Below are 13037 nucleotides of genomic sequence, written 5' to 3'. Positions count from 1 at the left end.
TTAGTGCCTGAACACATGCTGGTATAGCACTCTGAGATTGAGGAAGGGTGAAATATGACTCTGTCTGTTCCCTTAATGCAATTGGGTTGTGTATGTCTACCTATTTCATAGAACGCAAGAGGAACTACTAAATAGGATGATTGTAGACCCAAATGATTCGGGGAAGTTTGAAGTGATGAAAGTCACAATAAAAAGACCAAGTATAAGATTAATAACGTCAAAACGTTAAGTGAAAAGAGCACAAGATTTTTTTTCTATTGGAACTGTACAGAGAACAGTCATTTGAAATTAAATGTGTGTTCTCCAACATTCTCCATTTACTTTGGAATGCCTGCAGTATTCAGGGAAATAAAGCTCTTTTGTTTCAGCTGCAGAGACAAATGAATATATGGAGCCAGAACTAAAATTCCCCAATTTTATAAAAGGAGACTAGTTCATTTTTGGGGGAAAGAAGGACTCATTCACTAACATTTAGAAAAGATTCCCTTGTCACCTTTGAGACAAATTAGCTGTTATGGAAAGTAGTTATTCCCCTTTTTCAACATTGGTCATTTGTCCTGATTTCCTTATTACATTTAATAATTATGTTCGATAAATGGCCCCAATTTTGGATTACCCATGGTAGAACTATATCACATGGGTTTCATAAACATCCAAGGGTTAGTTTCATGTATGATATAAGTTAGCTTGTTACTTGGAGAAACACAGTATGAAGAAGGTTCTTTGGAGATATTACCTGACCCGCTGAGTTACTCCAGCACTTTGCGTCCCAGCTTGTTACTTGACTGGCAAGTATGTTCACAGTGAATCCAAAGGTGTATTATGACTGAGACCTCTTGGAGCCCAGAGAGATGATGAGGAGGAGGGGGAGAGAGATGAGTAAGAGTTGCCACTACAAGAGTGAGCAAACAGAAAACCTATACATGGAAACAAAAAAGGGTGGGTGGCTTTTCTGAAATTTTTTAGGCTGCCTTCTTAGAGGAGAATGATGCCAGGGTCGAAATGAGGTGGATGAGCATAGGTTATTGGATGGGATAAAGATTGCCACAGAGGATGTTTCAAGGGATTCAGTATCTCTGAAAGTCGATAAATCACCAGGCTCACATGACATATAAGAAAGATAGACACAAAGTGCAGGAATTACTCAACAGGTCAGACAGCATCCCTGGAGCAAAAGTATTGGTGACATTTTGGATGGGGGCCTTCTTCAGACTGAAGGGAAGGCTTGGGTGGGGGGGGTGGGGGGGTGTACGCTGAAGTTAATGAAAATTAGAGAATTCAGTATTCATTCCACTGGGTTGTAAGCAACCCAAGGGAAATATGAGGTGCTGTTCCTCCAATTTGCATGTGGCCTCATTCTGGTAATAGAGGAGGCTTAGGACGAATGGGTAGGGGAGTTGAAATGGTTGGCAAATGCGTGATCCCGCATGCCTCGGTGGTCCGCAGGAGCCCACATCTCGGGCAGCTCTGTTTATGGATTTTCGGGAGGAGGCAGGCCTGTGGGACAATGATGTTGGAGGCTATGTCGGGCAGATCGTCAGAGGTGATGGTCAAAAATAATCTGGGAGATTATGGCCCGGTGGGGTCATGGTCAAGGGGTAGGTATGAGGAGGTGTCTTGAGATCTGGTGCCTGGCCTCAGCATGGTGGAGGTCTTCTTCTTGCGTATGGGGTGCACAGCCTAAAGTTGTACGACAACTTGTCCTATTTGATCTTATTATAGTGTGCACGCCGGGCTGATTGCATTTGTCGAAACAGGGCGGACCGCGTGAAGGTTGCAATCTCCCACCTCATGGTGGAGGTCAGTCTGCCAGACGGCAATGGCATTTCCCTTGGCGGCTTTGATAAAAATGCCGGGAATGTTGCGTAGTGAGTGGATAGTTTAGCGTTCAGAGGGGGTGCGATTAGAGTTGGTAAGGGGAGTAGAACAATCAAGATAGTTGATGTCTCGCCGGCAGTTAGAGATTAAAAGGTCCAGAGAGGGTGGGAGGTGAGTAGGTGGAAGTTAGTTACATTTGGTGAATTCAATATACCACAGGGTTGTAAGCTACCCAAGTGAAATATGAGGCGCTATTCCTCTAATTTACACGTGGGCCCATTTAGCAATGGAGGGGCCCAGCAGGAAAAGGTCAGAATGGGAATGGGAAGGGGATTTGAAATGGTTGACAACCAGGAGATCCTGTAGGTCTCAGCAGAGCAGACCGAGTGTAAGTGTTTACAGGTTATCAAAAGAAGCAAGGGAGTTGTGGAGTGGAGTGCTATCCAAGGATTGGTCAGCCGCTAATGTATCATTGGTTAGCAAGGGATGGGGGGATAAACCAAATAATTATAGGCAGTTTAATTTCACTTCTAGAGGAAATATTAACCTTTAATTAGGCACTGATTTATTGGGGGCATTGAACAGGGATTTGCATCTGACTTGTTCCATTTTGCTGAGGTAGCAAGGACAGCTGATGAGGGCAGTAGAGGGCAGAGTTGTTGTAGTGTACATGAATCACTCCCTGCACTGGAGACCCGACCTTTTCTCGTCGGGTCTCAGGTGTCGTTGAGGCCGCAACGAGGAGCGGCCTCCAACGGGAAGAAGCCGCGGAGGGCCGACTCACCGTTGCCGTGCGGAGCTGGCCGAGACCGGAGCGGGTGCTAGGAGCGCTGCTGCTGAGCATGCTGGTCAGCCGCTGCTGCTGCTGATCATTGGGGTCTGCGGACGCAAGCCCCGGATGGGGGGATAAACCTGCAACTAATTATAGGCCCGTTTAATTTGAAGAGCTTCTAGAGGAAATATTTGCGAACCTTTACACCAAGACCCGGTGTGCGACCTCGCACCACCCGGCGTTTCATTGGGGGACAATCGCCATCGCCAGCAGGGGCTTTGCTTTGACTCTGACATGTTCTATAAGTTTTTTTGGCTGATCACAGCTATGTGATGGAATGTAAAAATGTAATTATGTTGTGTCTGGGGTCTATTTGTGTGTAATGTATGGCTGCAGAAACGGCATTTCGTTTGGACCTCCAGGGGTCCAAATGACAATTAAATTGACTCTTGACTCTCTTGAATTTTAGAAAGACTGTTAAACAAAAGTTACCTCATGATAGTTTGGTCGTAAAAGGAAAGCCAATGGGATCCAAACGTTTTTTATAACGAGCAAGTTGTTGCAATGAGGGTCCGCTCTACATTTTATAGAATATGTCAATGATTTGGATGTTAATTTAGTCCAATTTGGTTGACAGGAGGAACTCGAGGAATATTTGGGGAAAAAAAGCTGGAGGGGACATTTGTCCCTTTGAATCTTTGTAACTATCCAGTACAAATATGGCTGATCCCCGAACTTAATGTTGTTACCCTGTGCTACTTGTGTGTGCCTTTTGTGGCCAGACATCTATCAACTTCCTTAAATATATTCACTGTGTAGGACTCCACAGATTCACCACTCTCTGGCTGAAGAGAATTCTCCTCAACTCAGTTTAAAATGCCTTGCCCTGGATCTGAGACTTGCCCTGCATTCTAGACCCTTTATCCGTAGTCAAAGGATACAACCTCTTTGCACCCAGTCTCTCTGCTAGAACCATGAATGTTTTGATGGGAGTGATAGAGATATGTGAGGTCATGCATTTGGGCAGGTTTAAAGAGGAAGGAGAATTTAACACATCTCCAGTGACAACCAATTTCTATGCACAATGTCCACGGATGCATTGCAGCTTGGTATGTCAACTGATCTGTCCCAGACCACAAGAAATCGCAGAATCATGAATGCAGTGCAATCCATCACACAAACCACATCGCCCTAACCTTTGACTATCGATACTTTACACTGCCTTGGAATGCAGCCAAAATAATCAAGCATCACACACCCCTGTCATTCTCTCTTCCCCCTTCGCCAATTGGGCAGAAGATGTCAAATCTTGAAAGTCCGTACCACCAGATTTAGTAACAGTTTCTTCCCTGCTGTTATTATGCCCTTGAATTCATCTCTCATATGCAAGGGATAAATTCCTGGTTTTAATTGCGACACTTGCACTTTTTAAAATCTACGCTTTCTCTGTGGCTGTAACACTATGTTCTGTTTATTTTCTCTATGGTGCTACCAAATGCACATGTCTATAGTATGATTTGCCTGAATAGAATGCAAACTAATCTCTTGCTCTATATAGGATTGGGCTTTATTGCTCATTTTCCAAGTGGCATGGAAACAAAATGGTTAGTATTTGTGGAAGGGGGTCACACAGCTCAAAATAATGGCCTCTTGTGTTGCAAATGTACTGTAATTATTAACAACAGTGAAATTACTGATGCCCGACCCTTATAAACACAGCAAGGACTGATCTCTGAATAAAGACTTGTCAGGGAAACTTCTACTCACAGAAAAACACAGTAATAGGTTCTTCAAAAATGCTGAATCTTAACAATCTCACTCAGTTTAGTTGATCAATGTCACACGTACCGAGGTGCAGAGGAAAGCTTTTCTTTGTGTGCTATACAATGAATACAATCCAGCCACCTAAAGTGCACAAATGAAGGTTAAAGGATATTTCATTTAGTACAAGATATAACTATAGTCCTAAACCACTACCACAATAGTACACTTGCTGATTTTGACGATACCTTACTATAGCCCCCACCCTCACAATAATGTATACCTTCATTAAAAGACTTTCAGTCTAAAGAAGGGCCTCGACCCGAAACATCACCCATTCCTTATCTCCAGAGATGCTACCTGTCCCAGCATTTTGTGTCTATCTTCGGTCTGCAGTTCCTTCCTATAGGGAGGTTGCACGCAGTCGAGGTCACAACCTGTGACCCGTACTGTTGCCACGCAACGCCAACTGGAGTACACGCGGTGAACTGCATTTACTATGGCTGTCAGCACAGCGGGCCCTTCTTCTAGCCCAGCATCCGGACTGGTTGCACGCCCGCGGACCCCAGGCCGTCTATCCCCGCGGCCAGGGGTGGGGGGAGGGAGTCGGGGGGAGGTGGGCAGAGGGAGCAGACCGTCCCCAACTCTGCTGCAGCTGATGTTGCCTCGAGCCGCGGCCCCGCTCCGACCTCGACCCCGGTCCCGTGTGTGGGCGCTGCCGACCCACAGCCCCGTGACAGTGCGGCCCACAGAGGGAGACGGGGCAGAGGGCAGCCGTGGCCGGCCAACACGGGCTGGTGGGGGGGCGGGGGGGGAGAGTGGGAGCTGTCCCGAGGGATGTGCTCCTTCGGCTGCTTACACCTTGGTGCTCGGGTTCAGAGCGAACCTTCCCGCTTTCAATGACAGCACCCACAAATATTTATAGCACAAAAAAATGACAATTTTGGCGGTTTTTAACAGGTAAGAAGGTACGCGTTCCGTGTGTTAACAGTGTGTGCCGGAAGCTGCCACGTCCTCCACATGGATTGAGCTGCTCCGTGCGTCACGCCCTTTGACCCGATGTACTTACGTGCAACCCCCCCCTATACCTCCACTAGACTGTTTATAGTCCTCTGGTGTACATCCTATGAGAATGCACTTTATAGCATATGTCATGATCTCATGACATTTCTAATTTTTACAGCAACAGCCAGTTGCTGTCCACAGATGCAGAGGCTAGTTGTTCCTCCTCTTCCCTCTCCACCAACACCATTGCTCCTTCTCTCTCCCTCCCCAACACCACAAAATGCTTCTGTCGGACAACAATTAATTAAAATCAACTGTGAGCCTTTAAGAGTTTGTACCACATCACATGTCTGTGAATCCACTACGTTCACATGAATCCTGTATCCTCAGCTCACAAAACCACAGAGCCGTGAACTTCCTTAAAATGGTTCCGCAAAATGTGAAGCAAAGAAGTAGTTGGATTGTAAGTGGCAAAGTTCTACCCATTAAAATCTAGTGGGATTTCTTATCCACCTATATTTAGCTCCCAAGCGCCGCGGAGTTCGGAAGTGGCGAGTTAAAATACCTGAGTGCAGTTGCTTTTTACCTCTGTGGTTGCAGCTGCAGTCCAGATAGTGGTTGACTATATCCTGGAGGAGGGCACTGGCTGTTTTTTAATTAGTAGTGACGTCTGGGTATACTACCCCTGGTTGAAAACCCAATGTGGCTTTACACGAAGGATATCTCAACAGCACTATCCACACAAGTGCAGCGGCTGCTTTCACTCCTCTGGTGCCTACTGTACATACTGGATTCAGACACCTGCCTGCCTGGCATGTTAAGTGTGTGGCCAGTGCAAAGTTCCAGTTTAAGAAGAAACCTGCTTTGAACTGGTGTTGATTTTGATCCCGTCTTCATTCACAATGGCAGAAATCCCTGGATCCATCGCGCCCGGTTATCTTGGCCCCCAGGTATGGAATTTATGATTCAAAATGTTACAAACACATTGCGCTGAGGATCTTGCAGTTGCTTCAGTGTGAAATTAGCTGATAATTTGTAACACCGTCTCCTACTAATTTTATTTTTGCTCACTTTACCCACTTATCACAAAGCTTTAAGTGGGGATCCCACCTGCCTGTATCAGGAGTTTAAGTGGATAGTGAAGGTCACATTTGAATGAGCATAGCAGTTTCCAGTGATCCCCGCAGCATTTATGCATCAGCTAATCTGGAAGAGAACTCATGCACCAGGCCAGAGCTGTTGGGAAGGGAGTGGTTTAACTGGGGCTGTGAGTGGGCCAGTCTTTCCTTAGTGGGGGTGGTGAATAAGATGAATGGACACAGATGTGGGTTGCAGTGAATGGGGAGAGAAAGGGGATTAGGCAAAGGGAGAAATGAACAGGGGAACAGTTGAGAGAGGGGGTTGACAGAGAGAATAGTGGCAAGAGTTGGAATATTTGTGCTCATCCATCTGTGTGTGCGTGTGTGGTCAAGGTATGTCCAGTCAGAATGTGATTCAGCATCTGTGTGCGCTGAGTCTGTCTGTGAATCCTGGTCTCCAGTCACTAGACCTCCTTGGCATTGGGGTTGAGACATTTGTCCACCAAATCTGCACAGTAGTTGATGTGAAACATCTACCCCACATACAACCATATTCTGCCCTTCACTGTGGTGGGGGAAAGTCCACCTTGTCACTGAGGGGCTCCATAGATGCTGCCGCACCCGCTGCGTATCTCCAGCATTTTTGTCTACCTTGTCACTGAGGGACTGCCCGAGAATTGGAAAAATATTAAACTCTGAGCTTTAAATTTAATCTGCTGCTCAGCTGTCCAGTCCATCAATCTGCTTCTATCGTTCTAAAGACTACTACTAACCTAAAGACAGTCCACTGCACCTCCACACACACACACATGCACGCACGCGCACACACACAATCCCATGGGAAAATCCACAATATACCTCCTTCCAATATGAAAACCAAACCTTCACTGTTTCCTGTTACTTAACCAATCATCTCTCCATTTTGCCACGCCCCCTTTTATTCCATGGCCTTCAACCTTGATGTTAAGCGAACCAAATGACAATCTTCAAATACCTCTTAAGATCCAAATTTGTCTGGTCACCCACACTTCTCACATTGACCATCTCTGTTAACTTCTTGAAAAATCTCTACTCTGTCATTTGGCCATTACTTGCCACCTCATAAATCAATGGTGGCTTGCTCTAATCAATCCATATTTAGTCTAGTTTATTTTCAGTTCCGAGATAGAGCGTGGAAACAGGCCCTTTGGCCCACCGAGTCCACGCCGATCAGCGATCCCCGCACATTAACACGATCCTACACACACTAGGGACAATTTACAGTTATTGAAAGCCAATTTACCTACAATACTGTACATATTTGGAGTGTGGGAGGAAACTGAAGATCTCGGAGAAAACCCACGCGATCACGGGGAGAACGTACAAACTCCACTAGCAGCTAATTCTGTCTCTCATTTTTCTTTCCACTATTTACTTCACCACCAATTTAAAAATAATTAGTCTGTAGTTTCAAGGTTTAGCACCCGTACCCTTAGTTGAACAACATTTGTAATTTATCAATCCTCAGGTATTACCTTGAAACTAGACAACGTCCTAATTTAGTATCTCAGCCATCGTTGAGTAGATTTTGGTTTCCGTACGCCCCAACGTCACAAGCTGATAACATTTTTTTGGATTCCCTTTTTCTATATGGGTCATAGAGTTATACAGTACAGAATTTTGACCTACAGCACATCAAGACTAGTTGACATGCTGTAGTCTTTTCTCACGCTCTCTCTTTTTCATTACTTCCTCATTGAACTTTCTGGTTTTAGTCTTGGATTTAATATTTATATCTACCCTCAGCCTAACACTTTTTATACAATGTCATGGCCAGACTGGCTACTCCTTATAACTAGAATTCTGTGGCTCTGGCAACAGTTTCAAGAATCTAACATCTATGATTAGTGCTGTCACTTCCTTCCTGTTAGAGTGGTGTCCAGAACTCTACATTATTCTCCACTGTAGTTGTTGTATTGGTATACGAATGTGGAATTAGTTGTCATCATGCATCATTGTATTTGATACCAATATAGCCTCCTGCATTGGTTACTGAAGGAGAATATTGTGTACCATCTTATCTACATATCCTACTTCTTTCAAGGATCTGCTCTGTTATTTAGAGTCGTGCAGTCATAGAAGACATGCACAGATCCTTCAGCCCAAACATGCTCTAGCTGAGCAAGATGCCCGCGTGTGCTATTCACATTTGAAGGCATTTGGCCCATATTCCTCTAAATCTTTCCATGTCCATAAATCTAAATGTTTCTTAGATGCCTTTGCCAGCTCCTCTGGCAGTTAGTTCCACATACCCACCTCTAAGGGGGAAAAGTTGCCCCTCAGGTCTTTAAATATTTCCGCACCAACTTTAAATTTATGCCCTGTAGCACTAGACAACCCTAAACTAGAAAGAATATTGTGACCATCCTCTTTATCCATGTTGTGAAGTCTAGTTTTTTTTAGTGTAAGGATACAGGGCGGGAACAGGCATTTGGACCCACTGAGTCCTGAGTCCACACCAACCAGCAATCCTTGCACATTAACACAATCCTACACACACTAGGGATCGGTTTTACATCTATACCAAGCCCAATTAACCTACAAACCTGTACGTTAGCCTTTGGAGTGTGGGAAGAAACTGAAGATCTCGGGGGAAACCCACGCAGTCAGGTGGAGAACGTACAAACTCCATACAGACAGCATCTGTAGTTAGGATGGAACCTGGGTCTCTGGCGCTGGGTGAGGCAGCAACTCTACCACTGTGCCACCATGCTGCCTGTTTGTTGCTGGGTTTTTCCCCCTTACAGGAGTACCTTAACTCACACTTCGCTGGACTGAATTCCGTTGTCCCTTTTTTTCTCCTCTAATCGGATCATTTGTGAGACTTCAACTTTTTTCCTCATTATTAATCTACTGCCAATCTTGATATCGTTCACAAAGCTATTAACATGGTCTATTTTCAAGACCTGATTATGGACGCATTGTACAAATAACCAGGGAGCACCACAATACACAGTAAAACTCACAGTGAGACCCCACCATCAAATCTATTAAAAAAATCAGGTTTAGCTGATTGGCCCAGTCCTGATTGCTTTCCCTCCCCAGGCCACTGGTCTTCTTGTAGCCTGTGATGCTCTTCATCCCACTCCACACATCCCTCATGTTGTTCTGCTGACGTTTCAGCTCCAGCTTCCTTGTGTCGTCACCCTTGCCCTGTCTCAGTCTCGCCTGCACCTGTTTCACCTCCTCCCTGTCACCATTCCTGAAGTCCCTCTGCTTTCTGGTTGAGAAGGGCCTTTATGTTACAGGTAACCCAGGGCTTGCTGTTGGGGAAACATTGTACATTCTCCTCAGCGACACTATTATTCACACAGAACTCTATGTAGCTGGTAACGCAGTCCATGAGTCCATCAATGTCCTCTCCATGGGGACTACAGAGTGCGTCCCAGTCCCAGTGCGTTCTCAAAACATCATAGGCCTCCTGTGACCATCTCCTCACTGACCTTGTGGTCACTGGCAGCCTCTGGACCATTGGCTTATACCTGAGTAAGAGGTGAACCATGTTGTGGTCGGATCTTCCCAGTGGCGGAGGGGCTATGGAGCTGTACACCTCTTTAACATTGGCATACATCAGGTCCAATGTTTTCCTATCCCTAGTGGGACAGTCAACAAACTGAGTGAAAGTGCATAGTTGTAGCGTCCAAAGTCACGTGGTTGAAGTCCCCCGAGATAGCGATGAAAGCACTCGGGTATTGTGCCTGGAGTCTCGAGGTGACTGTGTGGATGATGTCACACCCGCACAGAGGGTTGGGGTACGGAGGAATGTAAACAGCCATCACAATGGCGTGTGAGAATTCCCTGGGCATAGAGTATGGATGTAGACCCACAGTCATCAGTTCAATGTCCGGGCTACACACACACGCTCCTTAACCGTGATGTGACCTGGGTTGCACCATTTGTTGGTAACGAGAATAGCAAGTTCCACACTTGCCACTCTCACTGCAGTCCCTGTCCGCCCGAACAGTCTGAAAGCCGACAACGCTCGTGTTGAACTCAGGGATGTCCTCGTGGAGCCATGCCTCCATGAAACATACATATGAAAATTCATGTAACAATACAGAAATAAAAATGAAAAGACTAGCAGGCACCTACACTTAACATCACCTTTCATCAGTATTGATGTGGATAGAGAACTGGCTGGCAAACAGGAAGCAAAGAGTAGGAGTAAACGGGTCCTTTTCACAATGGCAGGCAGTGACTAGTGGGGTACTGCAAGGCTCAGTGCTGGGACCCAAGCTATTTACAATATATATTGCTGAGCTGGATGAGGGAATTGAAGGCAATATCTCCAAGTTTGCGGATGACACTAAGCTGGGGGTCAGTGTTATCTGTGAGGAGGATGCTAGGAGACTGCAAGGTGACTTGGATAGGCTGGGTGAGTGGCAAAATGTTTGGCAGATGCAGTATAATGTGGATAAATGTGAGGTTATCCATTTTGGTGGCAAAAACGGGAAAGCAGACTATTATCTAAATGGTAGCCGATTGGGAAAGGGGGAGATGCAGCGGGACCTGGGTGTCATGGTACACCAGTCATTGAAGGTAGGCATGCAGGTGCAGCAGGCAGTAAAGAAAGCGAATGGTTTGTTGGCTTTCATTGCAAAAGGATTTGAGTATAGGAGCAGGGAGGTTATACTGCAGTTGTACAGGGTCTTGGTGAGACCACACCTGGAGTATTGCGTACAGTTTTGGTCTCCAAATCTGAGGAAGGACATTATTGCCATAGAGGGAGTGCAGAGAAGGGTCACCAGACTGATTCCTGGGATGTCGGGACTGTCTTATGAAGAAAGACTGGATAGACTTGGTTTATACTCTCTAGAATTTAGGAGATTGAGAGGGGATCTTATAGAAACTTACAAAATTCTTAAGGGGTTGGACAGGCTAGATGCAGGAAGATTGTTCCCGATGTTGGGGAAGTCCAGGACAAGAGGTCACAGCTTAAGGATAAGGGGGAAATCCTTTAAAACCGAGATGAGGAGAACTTTTTTCACACAGAGAGTGGTGAATTTCTGGAATTCTCTGGCACAGAGGGTAGTTGAGGCCAGTTCATTGGCTATATTTAAGAGGGAGTTAGATGTGGCCCTTGTGGCCAAGGGGATCAGAGGGTATGGAAAGAAGGCAGATACGGGATACTGAGTTGGATGATCAGCCATGATCATATTGAATGGCGGTGCAGGCTCGAAGGGCCGAATGGCCTACTCCTGCACCTAATTTCTATGTTTCTATGTTACACCTTAGTACAGATTAACTGTGAATGTTGCTGCCTCCCCACTTGTCCAGGGTATGGGCTGGAGACCCCATCACTACCTGGATGAAAACCATGTCTTCATCGCTCCTCTAATTCTTCTGATTCAAGAACAGCTTCTTCCTCAATGCTTTCAGACTCTTGAATGGACCTCACATATGCTAAGGTTGAATTCCTTATCCTCCACTCTATCTTGTTGCAGTCCTTCAATTTAAATAAAAAATCTGTACTTTCTCTGTAACTGTAACACTTAATTCTGCTCTCTGTTTAATTTTTTATTTTGCAATACCTGTTATACTCACGTATGTTATGATCTACCAGTATAGTACATCTCTTTTCACTGTATCTCCAAACAAACCAACATTTAATCTACCTTCCTGGTTTTTGAATCTCTGCTAATGGAAATAAATCCTTTGTATCCCATCTAACCCATCTAATTATCATAATTTTAAACACCTATATTAATTCTCTCTTCAGTGTCCACTGTTCGAACAAAAGCTCCCCTAATTCCTCCGATCTTTCCTGATAGATACAGTTTCTCAATGGGCTGCAATTGCTCTGTTTAAGATCCAATTATTTTGTAAGGATCTTTATATCCAAATAGCTCTGAAGTATAATTTCAGTTGCAGTGCAGGAAATGCCACATCTATTTTGTGCAAGGAAGTACAACTAAATGAGCAGATAATCTGTGATGGGGTTCATTATTCGGGATTATACATCGTCCTACACACCAAGGGGATTTACTCATTATATGGCCCGCCCTAAACATTCATTTTCTTGATGGCAAAACTTGATGACAGAACAGATTCTTGATTAGTACGGATGTCAGCGGTTATGGGGAGAAGGCAGGAGAATAGGGTTAGGAGGGAGATATACTGTAGATCAGCCATGATTGAATGGCAGAGTAGACTTGATGGGCTAAATGGCCTAATTCTGCTCCTATCACATATCACTTTAGGGGTAACATGAGGGGGAACTTCTTTACTCAGAGAGTGGTAGCTGTGTGGAATGAGCTTCCAGTGGAAGTGGTGGAGGCAGGTTCGATTTTATCATTTAAAAATAAATTGAATAGGTATATGGACGGGAAAGGAATGGAGGGTTATGGTCTGAGTGCAGGCAAATGGGACTAGGTGAGAGTAAGTGTTCGGCACGGACTAGAAGGGCCGAGATGGCCTGTTTCCGTGCTGTAATTGTTATATGGTTATATGGAAAACATAAATCACAATTTGGAACTCAATGCTCTTATGTGCTAAGAAATTATTCCTGATTAACTTATAAATCGATTCAATTTAGAACAGATTCATAAAGTCTAGTCCAGAGC

At 45.0% G+C, this 13037-nt stretch overlaps 1 protein-coding gene across 1 annotated transcript in view; it reads left to right on the top strand.

Moving 5' to 3' along the window:
• Positions 1–5907: 5907 nt before the first annotated feature.
• LOC129707182 (cas scaffolding protein family member 4-like) overlaps positions 5908–13037 on the top strand; it is a 93990-nt gene continuing 86860 nt past the window's right edge. Inside the window, exon 1 of the mRNA XM_055651990.1 lies at positions 5908–6306. Within this exon, the coding sequence (XP_055507965.1) occupies positions 6259–6306 (48 nt within the window). The 5' untranslated portion in view covers positions 5908–6258. The remainder of the gene's footprint in view (positions 6307–13037) is intronic.

This window comes from Leucoraja erinacea, chromosome 21 (genome assembly GCF_028641065.1).
Source record: "Leucoraja erinacea ecotype New England chromosome 21, Leri_hhj_1, whole genome shotgun sequence".
NCBI classification, from domain to species: domain Eukaryota; kingdom Metazoa; phylum Chordata; class Chondrichthyes; order Rajiformes; family Rajidae; genus Leucoraja; species Leucoraja erinaceus.
Note: the sequence above shows the minus strand (reverse complement) of the source record. Positions and strands in the feature narration are given on the sequence as shown.